The sequence below is a fragment of the Hypanus sabinus genome, chromosome 8 (genome assembly GCF_030144855.1).
Source record: "Hypanus sabinus isolate sHypSab1 chromosome 8, sHypSab1.hap1, whole genome shotgun sequence".
Taxonomy (NCBI): Eukaryota; Metazoa; Chordata; class Chondrichthyes; order Myliobatiformes; family Dasyatidae; genus Hypanus; species Hypanus sabinus.
In genome coordinates, this window is record NC_082713.1 from 145,605,647 (window position 1) to 145,628,543 (window position 22,897).

The 22,897-nt window shown below is 46.2% G+C and overlaps 2 protein-coding genes across 3 annotated transcripts in view; one reads left to right on the forward strand and one right to left on the reverse strand.

Annotated features, from left to right (window-relative positions):
* Positions 1 to 5,654, reverse strand: part of LOC132398541 (metalloproteinase inhibitor 3-like) — a 30,018-nt gene extending 24,364 nt beyond the window's left edge. Inside the window, exon 1 of one of the 2 annotated variants that reach the window (XM_059978160.1) lies at positions 5,336 to 5,654. In XM_059978160.1, coding sequence (XP_059834143.1) covers positions 5,336 to 5,465 — 130 coding nt within the window. In that variant the 5' untranslated portion in view covers positions 5,466 to 5,654. Of the gene's footprint in view, positions 1 to 2,582; positions 2,818 to 5,335 lie in introns of those variants that run through there. The other variant, XM_059978161.1, reaches the window with a different exon arrangement.
* Positions 1 to 22,897, forward strand: part of LOC132398542 (synapsin-3-like) — a 262,286-nt gene that overhangs the window by 165,079 nt on the left and 74,310 nt on the right. The window lies entirely within an intron of this gene.

Genomic DNA, 22,897 nt, shown 5'->3' on the forward strand with positions numbered 1-22,897 from the left:
TATTCTGTTGGGTTGGGAGATCTACTGGAGGAAGCCGCAACGACCGGCTCTCTTGCACTGGGTCTGGCTCAGTGGCTCAGAAGGGAAGGGATGGGGGGGGGGAAGAAGAGGACTGCAGTGAGGACGGGGGATTCCGAAGGTAGAGGAGCAGACACAAGATTCTATCGACGTGATGGTATGTTACCTTCCAGGTGCCAGGGTCATGTATGTCCCTGATCAGGTTCTAAACAGGGAGGGTATATAGCCAGAAGTCTTGGCACATATTGGCACCAACGACATATGTAGGAAAAGAGAGCAGGTTGTGAAGAGGGAATTTAGGGAGCTCGGTAAAAAGCTGAAAAGCAGGACTTCCAAGGTAGTAATCTTGGGATTTCTGCCTGTGCTACACACCAGTGAGGGTAAAGAATAGGATGATTTTGCAGATGACTGTGTGACTGAGGAACTGGTGCAGACGATAGGGTCTTAGATTTCTGGATCATTGCGCTGTCCTCTGGAGAAGGTATGAACTATGCAAAAGAGATGGGTCACACCCGAATCCAAGAGGGACCAACACCCTTGTGGGTAGACCTGTTAGATCTGTTTGGGAGGGTTTAAACCTATTTGGCAGAGGATGGGAAGCTGAGTGATGGGGTTGAGGATGGGGAAGTTGCTATGCAAGCAGAGGTAGTGTGTATTGAGACTGTCAGGAAGGACATGCAGATGATAGGGCAAAATTCCAGTCAGTGAGATGAGTTGCAGTGTAACAGGGACAAAATCAAAACAGGTACTGAATACAGGACTAAAGGTTAGTAATTATGGGAAGTTAAAGGACTAGGAAGCTTGGAAAAACCAATAGAAGGCAGCTAAAAAGGCTATAAAGAGAAAAAAGATCAAACATGAAGGGAAGCTAGATGATAACATCAAAGAGGATACGAAAAGATATATAAAGAGTAAAAGAGAGGAGAGAGTGGATATCGGACCACTGGAAAATAACACTGGAGAGGGGAGACTTGCAACTTGGGCAACTGCCGGTCTTCCATAAAAAAACCTGCCCAGGCTTGCGCCCTGGAAACTTTCCAAGGCGCAAATCCATGGTCTATCGAGACTAACTACTCATTGTTTGAGATTAGGCTAATCAGTGTAGTGTCGTCAGCAAATTTAATAAGCAGATTGGAACTGTGGGTGGTGACAGACATGGGTAAAGGAGGGGGCTTAGTACATAACCCTGAGGGGCACCTGTGTTGAGGGTCAGAGGGGCAGAGGTGAGGGAGCCCACTCTTACCACCTGCCGGTGATCTGACAGGAAGTCCAGGATCCAGCTACACAAGGCAGGGTGAAGGTCAAGGTTTTGAGGGAATTCGAACATAAGAACAAGGATGTAATGTTGAGACTTTATAAGACGCTGTTGAGGCCTCACTTGGAATACTGTGAGCAGTTTTAGGTCTCTTATCTAAGAATGGATGTGCAGACATTGGAGAGGTTTCAAAGGAGGCTCCTGAAAATGATTCCAGGGATGAAAGGCTTATCATATGATATTGCCTTAAATTATCAGGAAAGGAAGATAACTAGTTAATGCCCTGTGGTTTGAACATTAATAAGCCGAATTTGTCTGTACTTATTAAGAATCAATTGTATTTGAAATTAGGCAGTAGCTTTTAACCTTGTACCTGCTGCTGTTGGAGTTCAATACATTAATTATTTCAGTATCCATCGTATTCTCTTCTTTTTGAAATGTTCAGTTGAAATTTAATACTTCCATGTTTATATCCTATCCAGATGTATGAAAGCTTTAATCTTTGTTTTGCTCCATACTCAAATCCAAGGAACATACCAGGTATAGGTTGGTCTTACGTGAAAGTGGAAGTGCAGTGCAGGTTTTTTAATGATTGCTCTAACATATATCTGGGGCTGTGCCTGACTGTTCAGTTCTGGCTGAACAACATTTGGTTTCTTCCTAAAGCTCTACAGAACATGAAAGCGGTGTCCAATCTCACCGTCGATACAGGCTATTGAGTCAGTTAGAGAAATTGTATCTTTAGGATGATTATTCCAGAACATTTCATTCCACAGAAGTCAAAGATACCACTGAAAAAAACATTAATCCTGAAACTCATTAAGCTTTAAAACTTATTAACAAACTTTAAAACCTCAAAACAAGCTTTGCCTCAAAGTTTGGAATGATTGCTTCTCTCTAGCCATAACTGTGTAAAAAGGTTCAGTGAACTTTACTATGCTGTTCAACTTTTAAATAAAATGACTGTATAACATAATAAAACATGAAAAAATCTTACAACTCATCTTCAGGCAAAGAACAGAAAAGATGCTCCTTAACCCTAACATCCACCAGTCCTGAATGAATTTTATAATAGTTCATACTGTGAATTGAAGTAAAGTTTATCAAAGGAAACAACAGAATAATATCTTTTAACAATGAAAACTAATAATGGTGAATGACATAGAACACAGAAAGAAACTGGCGGATATGTTGAAATTTGAAGATTTCATTCCAAGCCATGGAATGAAAGAAGGACCACGATGTATATTTTCCTTGTGCACCATTGTTCACTCACTCCCTTCACCCTTTAATAAAAGAGAATTCTTACCTACTTCAGAGTTGCAGAAAGCATGTTGAGGATGGCTTGGCCTGCAAGAGCAAGCTTCTGTTAGCTGGCTGAAATGCACACTGCTCACAGCCAGCAGCAGACTCAGAGCTGCTGTAGTGAAAACTGCCATTCTCTCCGAGGGACCTTTCCTTTGGAAAACAATTTAAGTGCTACTTTCTGTACTGTTGTAGTTGATGATTGATTCTTCCCAGTCTCTCTCTCTCTCTCCTGATTGAGAGAATACAGCTACTTATCGTCTATAAGACAACTGACACACTAGCTCTGCCCATCCCCTTCATACAGCAGCCAATTAGCAAGGAGCAGATGGTTGTGATACAACCTACTTCTTCCTCCTTTCCTTCCATAGGGTTTGATCGGGGGCTGGGTAGAAAGCACGACAAGAAGAATGGAAGCGAGGAAATCACTGACTTATGCCAACAGAAGCCACTTAGGAGTTTCTTTAGATTATAGAACAAATGTGGTCTCCAAAATTAGACGTGAGGCACTACTGGAATTTTGCATAGGATTCCCTCACCAATTTCCATGAGAGGTACTGTGTTTGGTCAGATGAAACTTTTGACTTAATAAACTCTTTCAGTTGCATTAATTTACCTTACACTTTTGGACATGAGCATTTGTGTTTGTAACTTTGACCACCAGCTCCATCTGAAGAAAGGCTTAATGAGACAATGACATCCAGTTGACATGTTAATAGTAGTTGCTGCTCTGAATTAGAAATTGAGCATTAGCTCATGACATAGGACTTTAGACAATATAGGTCTCACAAAGTCTGCAGAGCTTCATTTCAGCTATATCACCACAGTTGTACACAAAGATCCACAATTTTATGCTGGTTTCAACCCCTTAGAACAAAACTACCATCCATCGTTGACTGTTCACTTAGAACAAAGTGTTAGCTCTTACAAAGTAAGAATAACACACTACTTAGTCAACAGTCATGTTCTATCATTTACTTCGTGTTAGAGATTTAACAGCTCATTTAACACAATACCCAGTGATTTTCAGCGCAGATTATATTGGATGGAAACCAAGAGGAAGCCAACAAGCTCTTGGAAAAAGGTGCAATTCAGTGATGTTTTGCCAGGATAGTCGTTATTGCTTGTCACTAGTATAGGAACCAACTTGTCTTCAGTTAGCTCCCTGAATGAGAAAGATGTTCAGTTAACTTTGTTTTGTTTTAGGTCAAATACCAAAAGACCTTCTAGTTGTTTGTCAATTACAAATAAAGATGTTAAACATCTGCCTGAATCACCAGCAAGGGCAGATTAACTGGTTACACCCCTGTGGTTTGACCATTAATTAGCTAATTTCCGTATTGATTCAGATCAACTGTATCATGGAAATTGTTTTTACCCCTGTTCCTAGTGCTGCTGGAGCTCAAAGCATTGCTTAATTTTAGTCTCCATCCTATTCTCTGCCCCTTGGAAGGTTCGATTGAAATCTTATCAATTCCATGTTTGGATCCTTTCTCCCATATGAATTTGTTTCTGTGGTTTTCTCCCCCTAGTTTTATTAACACGTTCAAGGCGTGCAGTAGGTGTGGTGTTGAAGCTTTACTGGAGTGTAGTAGGTGTATAGTACAGCTGGTTTCTAAATGAAAAGATTGCTCCAGCATCTAGCTGGCATTGCACCTGACTCTTCAGTTCTTATCGAACGATATTTGGTTTCTTCACAAAGCTGCACAGAGCAAGAAAGAGGTGCCCAATCTCACTGTTGATACGGTTTAATGAGACAAATAGGGAAACTGTCGGTGTCCTTAGTACCTGACAAGGTGCCGTCGGAACTCAGCAGCTCAGGGAGCATCCATACAAATGGACAGTGACGTTTCAGTCCGAGAGCTTACACCTGGGTGATCGCCAATAGAAACAGGCAGAGGGAAGGGCTGGAGTATGGTGATAGGTGGATTCAGGTGAGAACCCACCTACCTTCCACCCAGCTTCTGGCACTCTTACCCCACCTGGATCCACCAATTGCCTGCTAGCTCTTGCCTCATCCCTTCCCTTCTTATACTGGCCATCTCCTCTCATTCTTCAGTCCTGGTGAGGGACTCTACCCAAAACATCAACTGTCATTTCCCTTCCTGGATCCTGCCTGACCTGCTGAGCTCCAACAGTTTGCATGTTGCTCCACATTACAGCGTCTGTGGTGCCTTGTGTGTCCTGTATCTTTAGTGTGATTATTCCAGAACATTCCACTCCAAAGAGATCACGTACTGTATATAAGTGAGGAATTCCACTAATCCTGAAACTCGTTAAAGAGAAGCTTTACTTGTTTGCCTTGGTTTGGGAGGATGGGCGCTTTCTGGCTGAATATGTATGAAAAAGCAGTAATCTTTATTGTGCTGCTGAGCTCTTAAGTGACAGTAATAACCGTAATGCAATATGATATGTGAAAAATATTACCACTAATCTTCAGACACAAAACAAAAAAGCTGACCTTGAGCCCTATTATCAGAATACCAGAATGCATTTTCCATAGTTCACATTGAGCCACTGTAGGCTGAAGTAAAGTTCATTAAAGGAAACACCAAAATTATATCTTTTAACAATGAAAACAAATACTAGTAAACGACCCAATGACATAGATTACTTACAAACTGATGGTTGCGTTGACATTTGGAGATTTCATTCCAGACTATGATTAAAGAGACTTCTTATATTTTCCTAGAATTGCCCAAAATGTTCATTTTTGTTTGCCCCCTTTTGCCCTTTAATAATAAAAAAAATCCATACCTATGTCAGAACTGCAGAAAGCGTCTTGAGGATGGTTTGGCATGCAAGTGCAAGCTTCCGTTAGCTGGTTGATCTGAAAGCTGCTCAAAGCCAGCAGCAAACTCAAAGCTGCTGTGCTGGAAACTGCCATTCTGTCTGAGAAACCTCTCCTCTGGTGAGTTGTTTTGACTGATTGAAAGTTGCAAAAACCAAAGGGGGGGGGGGAAACTTTCTTTACTGCTTTAGTATTTTAGTTGGTGAGTGATCCTCCTGTTTTCCCTCTGTCTCTGTCTCCCTCTCTCCAGCTGAATAAGAGAGTACAACTACCCACCATGTATTAGACAAGTGACACGCTAGCTCTGCCCCTCTGCCCACCCCCTCAACGCAGCAGCCAATTAGCAAGTAGCAGATGGATGTGATGTTATAAAAGGAGTCAGGTCAGTAATGGGAATCCTAGCTGTGGTAGAAGAGCATGTTAATGATCCTGAGATAAACAGCTGGCTTGCTAGCAACCGAGGAGGGAAGAAATAATTACTTAACAGAATCGAAAGAGGCTGTCAGGAGCCACTTCCACAGAAGATTAGATTGGGTCTGTGCAGTATTAATTCTAAGGCAGGAAGAGAGGACTGTGTTAAATATTAAACTGAGTTACAAACATAATTTGACCTAAACAGCCTGGTGTTGAGCATTGATCTGACACTGCCCCACCCCCACCCCTTTTCTAATTTCAGTGGATTGTGATAATGCTGAAGAATCTGAGGCAACATTGTGCAGATGACAAAGATGAGGAGAGTGAAAGGGTGGGAAAGAGAGGTGGGCTACATTCCATTCCTCACTTATGTGTGGCCTTGCAAATTAACAACAATATGAAGGATTTAGATTAAATATTTGCAAACTGGCTAGTGATTAGTCCTTGGAGGAATATTGTTTCTTTCACAAAGGAGGATTTTAGTTGTAGCCATTTTCTAGCTGGTGAACTGATTTCTGAGAAGGGGAATTTTGTACAAGTTCTAGGAAATAAACCAATTAGTGATTGTTTAAATAATCAACCTTTGTTGTGATTAAGCTTGTTCAGTTTTCTCCATGGGGTGACTGAGTATAATGCATTTGCTTGCTTAATTCTAAACTAACTGCCTGCCCTCTGCCAACTTCTGTTGTTGTTCTTGGCAATGAACTTCTGAAAGGCTGTGGCATCACAGATAATCTAGTTACATATACATAGCAGTATTGCTCTCAGTAAGAACAATATCATAGTAATTCAGAAGAGTAGCAAAACTTGTACTTATATAGCAACCTGAATGTAGCAAAATGACTCAAGCCACTGGCTATATTAAGCAAGATCTGATTTACACTCTTAAGAAGGAAATATAATGACGAAGTATTTGTCTCAGAGGCAGAGGTTTTAAGGTGTCTCTTGAAAAAGGAGAGTGAAATGGGGACCCGAAACAGGAGTGTGTGGGCCATGGCAGTCAGAGTTCAAACTGGGCATGGCACCTGATGATGCTGATGATCAAGTGGGGAGAGTGGATTTGACAGAGTTTAAGATTTTCTGGTAGCTGATGAGATGTTCACCACAACTGAACTTGGAAGTGAAGGGGCCCGAATAAGAGGAGCACAGATACCTCAAGTTATAGGGATGAGAATGTCAGAAACATGAAGAACTGACATCAGGGAGATATGAAAGCAAGGATAAACATTTTAGTCAAGATGCTCTTTAATTAGAAGGTAGTGGAAGTCAGGGAGTATAGGCCCATTTGCATGTTGGCCCATGGCCTTCTCTTTTGCCACGATGAGGCCACTCTCAGGGTGGTGGAGCAATGCCTCCTATTCTGTCTAGATAGCGTCCAACCTAATGGCATTAACATCAATTTCTCCTTCCAGTATTTTCTTTTGTTCCCACCCCCTTCCCTCTTCTTCTATTCCCTCTGGCTTCTTACCTCTTCTTCTCACCTGTCTATCACCTCCTCCTGATGCCCGTCCTTGTTCCCTTTCTCCCATGGTGCACTCTCCTCTCTTATCAGATTCCTTCTTCTCCAGCCCTTTACCTTTCCCACCCACCTGGCTTCACCTATCACCTTCTAGTTAGTCCTTCTTCCCCTTCCCCATTTTTTAAATTCTGGGGTCTCCCCCTTCCTTTCCAGTCCCAAAGAAGGCTCTTAGCCTGAATCATCGACTGTTTATTCATTTCTGCAGATGCTGCCTGACGTACTGAGTCCCTTTAGTGTTGCTCAGGGATATAGGTGACAGGAACTTGCTACAAGTTGGGAGGGGGGGACAGAACTACAACAAGAATTTTTGATTGGATAGCCCTGGGAAAATCTCGTCTAAAAATAACAAAGGGCATAGATGAAGCTTGCCTCTGCAGATGAACTGAAGCAGTGAGGTGACATTATAGAGCTGGAAATGGAGGACATTGAATCAGAATCAGATTCACTTTACTGCTAACATGTGAACCATACCAGAATTGATTGAGGTTCGGTGCCAACCATAAAACACAGGACAATACCATAACAGATGACACAATAACAACCAACAGTTTACAAGACAGTAGTGCAAGCAGCAACAATTAGCAGACTGATCACATGTACCAACGTCAATAACCAAACTTTAATAAATATGACATATGAAAAGACTCAGTACCTACCAACAGAAAAAGGAGAGCAGGAAAGGCCAGTTAACGGATGTTGTTAGGTCAAAATAAATTTATTATCAAAGTACAAATATGTCACCATATACAACCCTGAGATTCATTTTTTGTGGGCATACTCAATAAATCCATAATAGAATAATAACCATAGCAGAATCAATGAAAGGCTGCACCAACTTGGGCATTCAACCAGTGTGCAAAATACAACAAACTGTGCAAACACAAAAAGAAAAGAATAATAATAATAATAATAATAATAATAATAATAATAATAAAAAATAAACAATAGATATTGAGAACATGAGATACAGAATCCTTGAAAGTGAATCCATAGGCTGTGTGAACATGTCAGTGATGGGGCAAGTGAAGTTAAGTGAAGTTATCTCCTTTGGTTCAAGAGCCTGATGTCTGAGGGGTAATAATTGTTCCTGGACATAGTTGTGTGAGTCCTGAGGCTCCTGTACCACCTTCCTGATGGCAACAGTTCAACAGGAACAGTTAGGGTATTACATCTGAGTGAGTTTTGTTGAGAAGCTGGATGGCTAAAGGAAAGAAGCTTCGGAGATGATGTGTAGTCCTGGTGCTGATGGGCTTGTGGCTTCTCCCTAGTGGCAATTTGGTGAATAAGTGACCGCTAGGGTGGGTGGAGTCAGCAGTGATATTTCCAGCTCTTTTCTTTGCTCTGGCAGTGAACAGGTCTCTTAATGACAGTAGCCGAAAGGATAGGAATGGCCAAATATGAGTTCCAAAGCTCATTTGAAACTTGAAGTGACAATTAGCTTGCAAAGAGCCTGTTTGTATTTCAGTCGCCCAGGAATAGTGTGAGGTCTGTCTGCACGCCCTGGCCCCCAAGCTCTGATAATCTATCAGGCAAAATGCACTGTTATCTGTTATCCTTCCAGCGGCTTGGGAGATGGTGGCGAAGGGAAGATTTTTATCATGAAAATAATTGGGTAGGGTTTGTTTGGGGAAGATCATTTGTGAGTTTGGTGAGATGATGGAGGTAGATTGCATTAGGGAGGTGATATGGAAGGATCGTATTGGAGAGGTTGTAGCGCCTCTTTTCCTAGCGTATCCGAACCGACTCACAATTAGATAGCCTACGGGGGTTTGCGAGCACAAAGCTTTGGAACCTCTTCGCCATGGGGGGCCGGTTGACAGAGGCTTAAAAGTGAGGCTGAAGTTTTCGAATAAAGTTTTTCCTTCGACTGCAGTTACCGACTCCGTGTCGTAATTCTAGCGCTGCTTGTAGCACACCGCTACAATTGGTGACCCCGACGGTCCAAACGATTTTTGGACCAGAAATGACCGACGCCGCCTCTGTTCATGCGGTTTCGTTGAAACTGCCGGGTTTCTGGACACAGCGCCCGGACCTATGGTTCCAGCAAGCCGAAGCCCAATTCCACGTTCGCCGGATCACCTCAGAAGACACCCGCTACTACTACGTGGTGGGCTCCCTCGACCAGGACACAGCTGCCCAGGTCGCGGAGTTCGTACAGTCGCCCCCGGCAGACGGCAAGTACACGGAATTCAAAGCCCTGCTCCTCAGGACTTTCGGACTCTCACGGCGCGAGCGGGCTGCCCGTTTACTGCACCTGGACGGCTTGGGCGACAGACCTCCATCGGCTTTAATGAATGAGATGTTGTCTCTGGCCGAGGGACACACAGGCCTCATGTTTGAGCAGGCATTCCTGGAGCAGCTGCCCGAGGACATACGCCTGCTGCTGTCCGACGCGGATTTCAGTGACCCCCGGAAGGTGGCAGCCCGGGCGGACTTGCTGTGGAACGCCAAAAAGGTGAGCGGGGCGTCCATCGCACAGATCTCCCAGCCACGCTCCCGGCAGCAAACCAGTCCAGGCCCGGCTGCAGAGCCCACTAACCCCTGGCCCAATGACCACTGGTGCTTCTACCACCAGCGGTGGGGCGCAGAAGCCCGCCGTTGCCGCCCGCCCTGCAAGTTCCCGGGAAACGCCAGGGCCAGCCGCCGCTGATGGCTACGGCGGCTGGCCATCGGGATAGCCTCCTGTATGTGTGGGATAGCAGGTCGGGACGCCGGTTTTTGGTCGATACTGGGGCTGAGGTCAGCGTTTTACCTCCGATGAGTTACGACACCTGCAGCAGGGCACCGGGTCCCCCCCTGAGGGCCGTGAATGGCAGCACAGTAAGGACCTATGGCACCCGTCAGGTGCAGCTACAGTTCGGCCCCAGCCAGTTCACGTGGGACTTCACACTGGCCGCCGTAGCCCAACCGCTTCTGGGTGCGGATTTTTTGTGAGCTCACAGCCTGCTGGTTGACCTGCCCAGGAAGAGACTGGTACACGCCGAGACCTTTCAGACGTTCTCCCTGGGCGCGGCCCAGTTGCCAGCCCCTCACCTCGGCTCCATCACGCTGTCCGACAACGATTTCACCAGGGTCCTGGCGGAGTTCCCATCGGTTCTGGCACCGCAGTTCACAGCAGCCATGCCCAGGCACGGCGTACAGCACCACATCCCGACACAGGGACCACCCCTCCATGCCCGTGCTCGGCGGCTTCCCCCGGACAAGCTCCGACTGGCGAAGGAGGAGTTCCAGAGAATGGAGGAATTGGGGATCATCCGGCGGTCCGACAGCCCCTGGGCTTCCCCCCTGCACATGGTGCCCAAAGCGACGGGGGGCTGGAGACCGTGCGGCGACTACCGCAGGCTGAACGAGGCTACCACACCGGACCGCTACCCTGTGCCGCACATTCAGGACTTTGCGGCAAACCTGCACGGCGCCCGGATCTTCTCCAAGGTCGACCTTGTCCGAGGGTACCATCAAATCCCGATGCATCCTGACGACGTCCCCAAAACGGCTCTCATCACCCCGTTTGGCCTCTTCGAGTTCCTCCGCATGCCGTTCGGCCTGAAGAATGCCGCACAGACGTTCCAGCGGTTAATGGACGCGGTGGGACGGGACCTGGACTTCGCGTTCATCTATTTGGATGACATCCTCATAGCCAGCGGCAGTCGTCAGGAGCATCTGTCCCACCTCCGTCAACTCTGCGCCCGACTGAGTGAGTACGGTCTTACAATCAACCCTGCCAAATGCCAGTTCGGACTTGATACCATTGACTTCCTGGGCCACAGGATTACTAAAGACGGGGCAACCCCTCTGCCCGCTAAGGCAGATGCGGTCCGCCACTTCCCCCGACCCACCACGATCAAAGGCCTTCAGGAATTCGTAGGTATGGTCAATTTCTACCGCCGCTTCCTCCCTTCAGCTGCCCGGATCATGCGCCCCCTGTTCGCCCTGATGTCGGGTCCGAGCAAGAACATTACCTGGGACGAGGAGTCCGCCGCCGCTTTCGTTCAAACAAAGGAAGCTTTGGCTGACGCCGCAATGCTAGTACATCCCAGAATGGACACCCCTACCGCCCTCACAGTGGACGCATCAAACACGGCAGTCGGTGGGGTGCTGGAGCAGCTCATCGCAGGTCGCTGGCAACCCCTGGCGTTTTTCAGCAAACACCTGCGGCCACCCGAGCTCAAGTACAGTGCTTTTGACCGGGAACTGTTGGCGCTCTACCTGGCAATCCGGCATTTCAGGTACTTCCTAGAAGGTCGGCCCTTCACCGCGTTCACGGACCACAAACCGCTTACCTTTGCGTTTACGAAAGCATCCGACCCCTGGTCATCCCGCCAGCAACGCCACCTGTCCTACATCTCTGAATACACAACGGATGTCCGGCACGTCTCGGGTAAGGACAATGTCGTGGCGGATGCGCTCTCTCGCCCTACCGTTCATGCCCTTTCCCCAGGGGTAGACTTTGAGGCACTGGCAGAGGCACAGCAGGTAGATGAGGAGATTCCGAGTTACAGGACTGCAGTCTCTGGTTTGCAGCTCCAGGACTTCCCCGTGGGCCCAGGTGAGAGGACCCTACTCTGTGACGTCGCCACCGACCGGCCCCGTCCGGTCGTCCCCGCAGCCTGGCGGCGACGTGTTTTCGACTCCATTCATAACTTGGCGCATCCCTCCATCCGGACAACTGTCCGGCTGGTTTCCAGCAGGTTTGTTTGGCACGGTCTCCGCAAACAGGTCAGTGAATGGGCCAGAACGTGCATGCACTGCCAGACGGCCAAGGTTCAGCGGCACACCAAAGCCCCACCGCAGCAGTTCCATCCCGCCCACCGGCGTTTCGACCACATTCATGTGGATATCGTGGGCCCCCTGCCAGTGTCGCGCGGAGCGCGTTACCTCCTGACTATCGTGGACCGGTTCACAAGATGGCCAGAGGCGGTCCCGCTCACCGACACCACCTCCGAATCTTGCGCCCGAGCCCTGCTCGCCACCTGGATATCCCGCTTTGGTGTACCAGCCCACATTACCTCCGACAGAGGCGCCCAGTTCACCTCCAGCCTGTGGTCAGCTATGGCCAGCCTTTTGGGGACTCAGCTGCACCACACCACTGCCTACCACCCACAGTCGAACGGGCTAGTGGAGCGTTTCCACCGTCACCTGAAGTCGGCCCTCATGGCCCGCCTGCGAGGGGCCAACTGGGCGGACGAGCTTCCCTGGGTCCTTCTCGGCATCCGCACAGCGCCCAAGGACGACCTGCACGCCTCGTCGGCCGAGTTGGTATACGGCGCGCCCCTGGCCGTCCCCGGGGAGTTCCTACCAGCCCCGAGGGGGCAAGAGGAAGGACCCGCTGCAGTCCTGGGCAGACTTCGCGAGAAGCTCGGTAACCTGGCCCCCATACCCACGTCACAGCATGGGCGGCACCCGACCTGCGTACCCAAAGACCTACGGAACTGTAAGTTTGTGTTTGTACGAAGGGGCGGGCATCGGCCGCCGCTGTAGCGGCCATACGAGGGGCCGTTTACGGTGCTCCGGAACAACGGGTCCACGTTCGTGCTGGACGTTGGGGGGAAGGAGGAGGTTTTCACGGTGGACCGCCTCAAGCCGGCCCATGTGGACCTGGCGCAACCGGCCAAGTTTCCGGCGCCTCGGCGCAGAGGCCGACCTCCCAAGCAGGTTCTGGCCCAGGCTGTGGACATTGGGGGGTGTATCGCCGGTTCTGGGGGGGGGGTTATGTAGCGCCTCTTTTCCTAGCGTATCCGAACCGACTCACAATTAGATAGCCTACGGGGGTTTGCGAGCACAGAGCTTTGGAACCTCTTCGCCATGGGGGGCCGGTTGACAGAGGCTTAAAAGTGAGGCTGAAGTTTTCGAATAAAGTTTTTCCTTCGACTGCAGTTACCGACTCCGTGTCGTAATTCTAGCGCTGCTTGTAGCACACCGCTACAAGGTGGTCAGGTAGGATTGGTCTGGGGAAATGATTGGATGGGGTTTATTTGTAGAGATGATCAGTTTGGGATAGGTTGGGAAGGGGATTGAGTTGGGATCAGTTGGAGAGATGACGGGTAATGTGTAAGGAAGAGAGTTGGAGAGATTAATAATGCAATGAATGGGAGTGATTGTTGGTCAAGTAGGTGACGTGAGGATATCAGCAGGTGGGAATGGGGCAATCTATATATAAAAGCTGAGGATAGGTGTAAGACCTGCCCTATTGTTGGTGGATGTCTTGAACACCACACAATGGCCCACATTGCTTGTGCCCTTCAGACAGTCTTGAAATTGACTTCAGCCTTCCAGCTAAAAAGTGGGGTCACCTTCACTTTGAATGGAGGGATGAGTGAAAGAGCTGGCACTACCTGTCTCTGGGCGACAGGACATTATGCCTTCAAGGGTGGGCACTAAGACAGTGATCATTGTTGTCAGTCCAGCCAGCCAGTGATCTTTAAGGTGGAAGGCACTAGGACCATCCGTGACATTTCTGGCCTTGGTTCTCTTGTGAGCTCCTTGATGGTGGCTTAGGTAGAGATGACCTTGGTCATTAGTCACCCTCCTGCAAAATCCCATACATTCATACTGTGTTATTGAAACAGTAATATCAATCTCACATTCATATTAATGATCACCATGAGTCCAGAAGCCTTTCTGTAAACATACATCATAGGCACATTGAACCATTTATACACTTCCTGAGCAAAGCAGAGCCAATAGGTTCTTGATAATTGATTTTCACCTCCAAAACTATCAGCGAACGAAGATATCCTATACAGCACACACAAAATGCTGGTGGAACACAGCAGGCCAGGCAGCATCTATAAGGAGAAGCTCTGTCGAAATTTCGGGCTGAGACCCTTCGACAGGACTAACTGAAAGGAAAGATAGTAAGAGATTTGAAAGTAGTGGGGGGAGGGGGAAAGATATCCTATGATATTTCCCCAATCCTTAATCAGCCAAGGGAAGGTACTTCTAGGAAGAGTACCTTATGGTTATCTAAAGAGGTTGATTTAAAAAAAAACGCTTCATAAAGAAGAGTCTGTTAGAAAGACAGAAGGATTTTGACAAAGAAATGCAGATCAAAGGGTCTGAGCAGCTGAAGGCACCATTGCCATATGTGAGGGATGTGGAAATTTCTAAATTTGGACGAATGTGGAGTTTTGGGCTTTCTGAGGACAAGAGAAATTTACCAAGAATTAAGGGACAAAGCCATAAAGGGAATTAATATAAATCTGAGGCACTGGAGTCTAATGAATCAGTGCAGTTTAGCAAAGACTTGGGCCGGAGGGCCTATTTCTGTGCTCTTTAACGCCATGACCCTTAAACTCCACTTGTGACTTGATTTGTAATCATTGAATTCCTTTTCTGCATTTTGTGAACAAAGATCACCTTATCTTGAACGAGCCACTTCTCTGGGGACTTGTCAGCTTGTAATATTGATTTTCCTATTTAAGAACAGAGCTCGGGTCCTTTTTTTTGGTGATGTCAAAGGCAAGCAAATCCAAAATTAATATCTCTGAGCACAGGAACAAGGCACCAGTTTGCTCTCTGGTGTTTCTCACCTAATGAGCATTTAAACATTAAACACCTTAGTCGCAGAACTACCATAAAATAAGTTTTTACAACAGCACTATTGTGATTTGGCTGGCTGTCATTTATCACATGATTTAATGGAATGAATGTGTTTTGACATTTGGGTACAATATTCATATTTACCATTGTTTAGCTTCTGGTTAATAACAAATCTGTTTATCAGTGGGCTGACCCTTGGTTAAGAGTTAGCAACACCCATTCAGTGCTGGAGGAACTCAGCAAGCCAGGCAGCATCTATATAAAAAAAAGTACTGTTGACGTTTTGGGCTTGGTTAAGAGTTTGCAGTTTTCAGTAAAGTTACCAGTTAAAAATCCAGAATCTCTGAATTGAGATGTAGATCTCAGACAACATGTGTGTATGTATACATGGGGTGGTGGGGGGGGGGAGTTGTGTTTGAGAATTGGCGGGGGGTGCTGGCTATTTTTCTCCTGGGTTGCATGCTGATGGCATTAGTCAAACCACTTTCCTTTCACAAAGGAAGAAAGGCAAAGGCCTCTAATTAGGAGAGAAGTTTGTTTCCAGCCAATCCTTATATGTAGGAGACTGAACATGCATTAATTAGTATGAGCTAATTACTGTGGCCTGCCTCAGCATAATGAAGAAGGAAGTCTCCTGAATGTAACTCTTTATTAGTGCAGCAGGATAGGCAGTCCTGTCACTTAAAGTAGAAAGCAAAAACTCAGCTAATCACAAAAACATTTCTTCTTAAGTGTATGAAAATCTCACATTGGACTCCCCAGGTCATTCATCAGTTGCCCTAGAAGAGTTGTCTGGCAACTGAGATTTAAATCTTGCTCAAAGGATCTCAGATGGTTACTATGCGATATGTTAGAGCAGCATGGGGAATAGTCCTCCACCTAACAGTATACAGAGCAACATCTGGTTCCACTTGTGTGTTACTGCCAGCAGCATTCAGGGATTGAAGTAGATTGTCACGTATCCATGGTACCTGCCAGGGATTCATGGCCCCATGACATCACTACCTTGAGAAGGTTGCTTCAAAAGATCGAATTCTTAGGTACAGGCCTTATGGTGAACTAGTGCTGTTGGAGTTTATTCTGCATTTCCTTATGGTGTCGTTAGGGGGAAAACACTCATAATTACATAGTGTGTTATATTTGTAGAAAGTGTTTCAAAGCCTTATATAGGCAGCATGCTGGATTTAGAGATTTCTGTACTTGGAGTCCGAATCCTTTAGGCAGTTTTAAAGTTGCTAGCTTCACGCCATTTGTAAACTGTGTTGAATGGATTATCATGTGTTTGTTATAGTCTCGTGACTGCTCCTTCCTTTCATGTGACACAGGGTACCAAAAGAAAATTCCCCTGGGTGTCATTATCTTGAAATAAACTCTATTTGCAATAGAGAAGGGGAGTCATAAACAATCAGGTTAAAGGTATGAACCAAAGAGCAGTGCATACTCTCAGCACTTGGTCATACTTGAACTGGGGGTCATAGGTTAAGGGTGAAAGGTGAAACATTTAAGAGAAAATGAGGGCGATTTTCTTTACTTGGAGGGTGGTGAAGATGTGGAATGAGCTGCCAGTGGAAGTGGTAGATACAGGTTCAATTTTAACATTTAAGAGAAATTTGAATCGGTATGTGGATGAGAAGGGTATGGAGGGTTATGATCTGGGTGTAGGTCGATAGGACTAGCCAGAGTAATCCTTTGGCATGGACTAGATGGGCTGAATGGCCTGTTTATGTCCTATATTATTCTATGACTATGAATCAATGATCCAACCCAGCATCGTCTCACTCTCATTGGTGCTCATAGTTTGCACAGCAATAAAACTTCACTAAAACAGAAATAAATCAAAAATACGAAGTCAGGCAGAATCCTTCACCTGAAGGTGAGACTTTTTCCCCTTTAGGACAACACAAGGATGATGCTCTGCAGAGGCTTGCTCGAACAAAGGGCCTTGAATAGTATCTGAGTGGTGCTTGTAATTGACAGTTGGGTTTACTCTCCGATCAGTGTGAGCTGTGGGGCAGGATTCCAGCCTTGTTCACATGATCAGCAGAATTTTTATATCAAACAGCTCCATTTTAGGAAGAAATCGGAAACAGGTTAGTGCTCCCTGAGAGGAGGGAGAAACTGAAGCATTTGTTTTCCCTCTGGATTCGTGTGATTTGGCTTGTCCCATTTGTGACCAATAGAAATTCTTGAAACAGCCAGTTCAGTCATTTCACTGCCAAGAACGTTGTGCAGGGAAAAATAATGTAACGGCTTAACGTGGTAACAATTATATGAGCTATTCATTGCTAGTCAGAGTTTAATAAATCCAGCACATGTTTATAAGGTATGAAAACCAGCCCTGAAACTGTCTGGCTGACTTATTTGCTAGTTAGTCGGCATAGGAATTATAAAACTGCACCCAATATGTGTATTAAGGTTATTATCAGCAATTGTTTATGTTCAAATGACAGCTCTTATAAGCAGTATCATAAAATAAAATCCAACAATAGGTTTGAGTGAACTGACATAAAATAAGGTGAATGTTTGTAGGTCTGAAGCAGTATTGAGGTAGTAAGGCTTTGTATTCTTTAGAGCATAGAACAGTACAGCACAGGACTGATGTTGTACCAAACTAACTAAATTAGCAACTGATTCTGCTACATTAAACTAATCTCTTTTGCTTACGCAACATCCATATCCCTCTATTTTTAAAATAGCCTCTTAAAATTCTCTTTACAATTTGCCTCCACCACCACTTACTTCTAGCAGTGCATTCCAGACACTCACCATTCTATGTTTAAAAAAACTTGCCTTGCACCACTCCTTTGAAGTTAACCGCTCTCACAATAAATGCATTTCCTCCAGTATTAGATATTTTGACCTGGAAAATAGATATCAGCTGTTTATCTATGACTGTCATATTCATATAAACCTCTTTAGAGTGTATCCTTAGACTCCACTGCTCCACGAAAAACAACTTGAGATTTCTTGGCTGTACCGTCTTAAATCACCAAGTTTACTTCAACAGTCATTCCTGTTCCACTAATTAGACTTGAAAAATGTGTGTGAGATGTGGGAATTCTGGGAGACCTCTAGCTTCCCGAGCAACCACATCTGCACCAGGTGCATCAGGCTGCAGCTCCTCAGAGAATGTGTTCGATGACTTTCAGCTCATATGGGAGACTGAGGAAATAATAGATGGGATCTACAGGGAATGCACGAGGTATTCGGAATAAGGTAGATAAACTTGTAGCACAATTACAAATTGCACGTATGATGTTGTGGACATCACTGAATTGTAGGTAGATGGGGTGGAGCGGCTCTGTTAATAAAAAATGAAATCCAATGATTAGAAAGATGTGACATAGGATTGGATGGGTTAGAATGTTGTGGGTAAATCATTGCATGCCGATGATTTGGACTATGGAATTAATGGATTTGTAGCTAAATTTGCCGATGATACAAAGATAGGTGGAGGAGTGGGTAGTGTTGAGGAAACAGAGAGCCTGCAGAGAGACTTAAATAGCTTAGGGGAATGGTCAAAGAAGTGGCAAATGAAATACAATGTTGGAAAGTGTATGGTCATGCACTTTGATGGAAGAAATAAACAGGCAGACTATTATTTAGATGGAGAGAGAATTCACAATGCAGAGATGCAAAGGGACTTGGGAGTCCTTTTGAAAGACACCCTAAAGGTTAACCTCCAGCTTGAGTCGGTGGTGAAGAAGGGGAATGCAATATTGGCATTCATTTCTAGAGGTACAGAATATAGGAGCAGGGATGTGATGTTGAAGCTCTATAAGGCACTTGTGAGACCACACTTGGAGTATTGTGTGCAGTTCTGGGCTCCTTATTTTAGAAAGGATATACTGACATTGGAGAGGGTTCAGAGAAGATTCATGAGAATGATTCCAGGAATGAAAGGGTTACCATATGAGGAACATCTGACAGCTCTTGGGCTGTATTCCCTGGAGTTTAGGAGAATGAGAAGGGATCTCATAGAAACATTCCGAATGTTAAAAGGCCTGAACAGATTAGATATGGCAAAGTTATTTCCCATGGTAGGGGATTCTAGGACACGAGGGCATGACTTCAGGATTGAAGGATGTCCATTTAGAACAGAGAAATTACTTCAGTCAGAGGGTGTTAAATCTGTGGAACTTGTTGCCACAAGTGGCTGTGGAGGCCAAATCATTGGGTGCATTTAAGGCAGAGATGGATAGGTTCTTAGTCAGGGCATCAAAGGGTAAGGGGAGAAGGCAGGGGAGTGGGGATGTCTGGAAGAATTGGATCAGTCCATGATTAAATGACAGAGCAGACTCGATGGGCTGAATGGTCTGCTTCTGCTCCTATAGCTTATGGTCTTATGGTGGAGCTAAGAAACTGCAAGGGTAAAAAGACCCTCGTGGGAGTTCTATATAGACCAATGACCAGTAACAAAGATGTCTAGGATTTAAAATAGGAGATAGAAAATACATATTAAAAGGGAATGATATGATAGACAAGGGGGATTTCAATATGCAAGTAGATTTGGAAAATTAGGTTGGTGCTGGATTATAAGAGAGGTAATTTCTAGAGTGCCTATGAGATGGTGTTTTAGAGTAGCTTGTGGTTGAGCCCACTAGAGAATCAGCTATTCTGGATTGGGTGTTGTATAATGAACCTGAGTTGAATAAAGAGCTTAAGGTAAAAGAACCCTTAGGGGAGATCACAATATGATAGAATTCACCCTGCAGTTTGAGTATTCGGTATTACCAAATTCGCTAAATTCAGTATTACAGTGGAGTAAATGGAATTACATAGCCATGAGAATGGAGGTGGCAAGAATTGATTGGAAAAGAACACTAGCAGAGATGACGGAAAAGCAGCAATGGCTGAAGTTTCTGGGAGCAATTCAGAAGGCGTAGGATAGATATATCCCAAAGAAGAAGTATACAAAAGGCAAGATGACACAACTGGTGCTAACAAGAGAAATCAAAGGCAACATAAAAGCCAAAGAGAGGGCATATAATATAGCAAAAATTAGTGGGTACTTAGAGAATTGGGAAGCTTTTACAAACCAACAGAAGGCAACTAAGAAGGTAAAGCTGGAATACGAAGGTAAGTTAGCCAATAATATTAAAGTGGATACCCTAAGTTTGGTCAGAAAATTTTCTGGTTGGCTGCCAGTGACTAGTGGTGTTCCACAGGGGTCTGGGTGGGGACTGCTATTTTTAATGTTACATGTCAATAATTTGGATGATGGAATTAATGGCTTTTTTGCAAAGTTTGCAGACAATATGAAGATGGGTGGAGGGGCAGGCAGTGTTGAGTAAGCAAAGGGACTATAGAAGGACTTAGATTAGGAGAATGGACAAAGAAGTGGCAGATGGATTAATGTCAGGAAGTGTATGGTCATGCACTTTGGTAGAAAAAATATAAGCGTAGACTATTTTCTAAATGGAGAGAAAATTGAAAAATCTGAGGTGCAAAGGGACTTGGGAGACCTAGTATAGGATTCCCTAAAGGCTAATTTGCAGGTTGAGTCAGTGGTGAGGAAGGCAATTGCAATGTTAGAATTCATTTCATGAGGACTGGAATATAAAAGCAAGGATATAATGTTGAGGTTTTGTAGGGCACTAATGAGGCCTCATGAGGAGTATTGTGAATAGTTTTGGGTCCCTAATCGATGAAAGGATGTGGTGAAATTGGAGAGAGCTCAAAGGAGTTTTATGAAAATGATTCCAGGATTGAAAGGCTTATCACATTGATGCACCATCAATAACTCTCTCTGAGACGTAAAGGCGAGATATCGACTTTTATTGACTGGAAGAAGGAACAAGCAGTGGTTGACCACCATACTACATCCTGGAGACAGAGAGGCCGGGCTCAGACCTCAATCGCCTTTATACAGGGGTCTGTGGGAGGAGCCACAGGAGCAGTCAGCAGGGGGCGTGTCCAGACAGGTATATGTAGTTCACCTCATTCACCCCCCCTTTGTTTTAAAAGAGAGTCCCCATGTGGCGAAGTTTCGTACGCGTATATTCCAGGCGCCTCGCACACGCATGAGGGATCACTGACGCCTAGTGGGCTGACACCTCCAGTTAGGCCGGAACCAGCACAACCACCGTCTCTGGTGCAATCACCACCACTGGCTCCTGTGCAACCACCACCACCGGCACCTGTGCAATCACCACCACCGGCACCTGTACAATCACCACCGGCACCTGTGCAATCACCACCGGCACCTGTGCAATCACAGCCGGCACCTGTGCAACCACCACCGGCACCTGTACAATCACCACCGGCACCTGTACAATCACAGCCGGCACCTGTGCAACCACCACCGGCACCTGTGCAATCACAGCCGGCACCTGTGCAACCACCACCGGCACCTGTGCAACCACCACCGGCACCTGTACAATCACCACCGGCACCTGTACAATCACCACCGGCACCTGTGCAATCACCACCGGCACCTGTGCAATCACAGCCGGCACCTGTGCAACCACCACCGGCACCTGTACAATCACCACCGGCACCTGTGCAACCACCACCGGCACCTGTGCAACCACCACCGGCACCTGTACAATCACCACCACCGGCACCTGTGCAATCACCACCGGCACCTGTGCAATCACCACCGGCACCTGTGCAACCACCACCGGCACCTGTACAATCACCACCGGCACCTGTGCAATCACCACCGGCACCTGTGCAACCACCACCGGCACCTGTGCAACCACCACCACCGGCACCTGTGCAATCACCACCACCGGCACCTGTACAATCACCACCACCGGCACCTGTACAATCACCACCGGCACCTGTACAATCACCACCGGCACCTGTACAATCACCACCGGCACCTGTGCAACCACCACCGGCACCTGTACAATCACCACCGGCACCTGTGCAACCACCACCGGCACCTGTGCAACCACCACCGGCACCTGTGCAATCACCACCGGCACCTGTACAATCACCACCGGCACCTGTGCAACCACCACCGGCACCTGTGCAATCACCACCGGCACCTGTGCAATCACCACCACCGGCACCTGTACAACCACCACCGGCACCTGTACAATCACCACCGGCACCTGTGCAACCACCACCGGCACCTGTGCAATCACCACCGGCACCTGTGCAACCACCACCACCGGCACCTGTGCAATCACCACCGGCACCTGTGCAATCACCACCACCGGCACCTGTGCAACCACCACCGGCACCTGTGCAATCACCACCGGCACCTGTGCAATCACCACCACCGGCACCTGTACAATCACAGCCGGTGCTACCGTGTGGAGCATTTGATGTTTCTGGGCCTGCACCCACTGGAATTCAGAAGAATGAGGGGGAGAAACTCATTGAAACCTATCAAATGTTGAAAGGCCTCAATAGAGTGGATGTGGAGAGCATGTTCCCCATGGCTGAGGAGGCTAAGGCCAGACGACACAGCCTCAGATTAGAGGGACGTCCATTTAGAACAGAAATGAGGAGGATTTTCTTTTTACCAGATAGTGGTGAATCTGTGGAATTTGGTGCCACAGGTGGCTGTGGAGGATATACTTAAAGGAGAGTTTGATAGATTCATTGATTAGTCAGGCACGAAGGGATACAGAGAGAAAACAGAGAGAGAAATAGTTTGGTTATGGTGAAACAGTGGAGCAGACTGGTTGGGCCAGATGGAGGGGAAAAGGATCAAGCTGCTAGAGAAATCTCTGCTGTCATATCTCATGTAGTGCATGGTGGACCTGACACTGTAGTCATCAGATGTGATGAGCTGTTTGCCTTCCCTTCATCTGAAACTCACAAGTCAAGTTCAGTACTTTAATGAACTTCTGATTTGGGAGCAGATGATTCTGGAAAATAATCCAACTTTTGCAATATGTCCCTGGAGACTTAAAATTACATCTTTACATTATCACTCTCAGTTATTTTATGTGACAGACTATTTCTCATAGTAACTTCATTGTTATCCTAACTGTTGTACATCTGCATAGTAGGCTCGATTTGGAGGACTGTTGATTCAAAATAATTTGTTCAGATGAGGCGTTTGGTACCTATTCCTCTGTGTGCATTCATTTCCAAA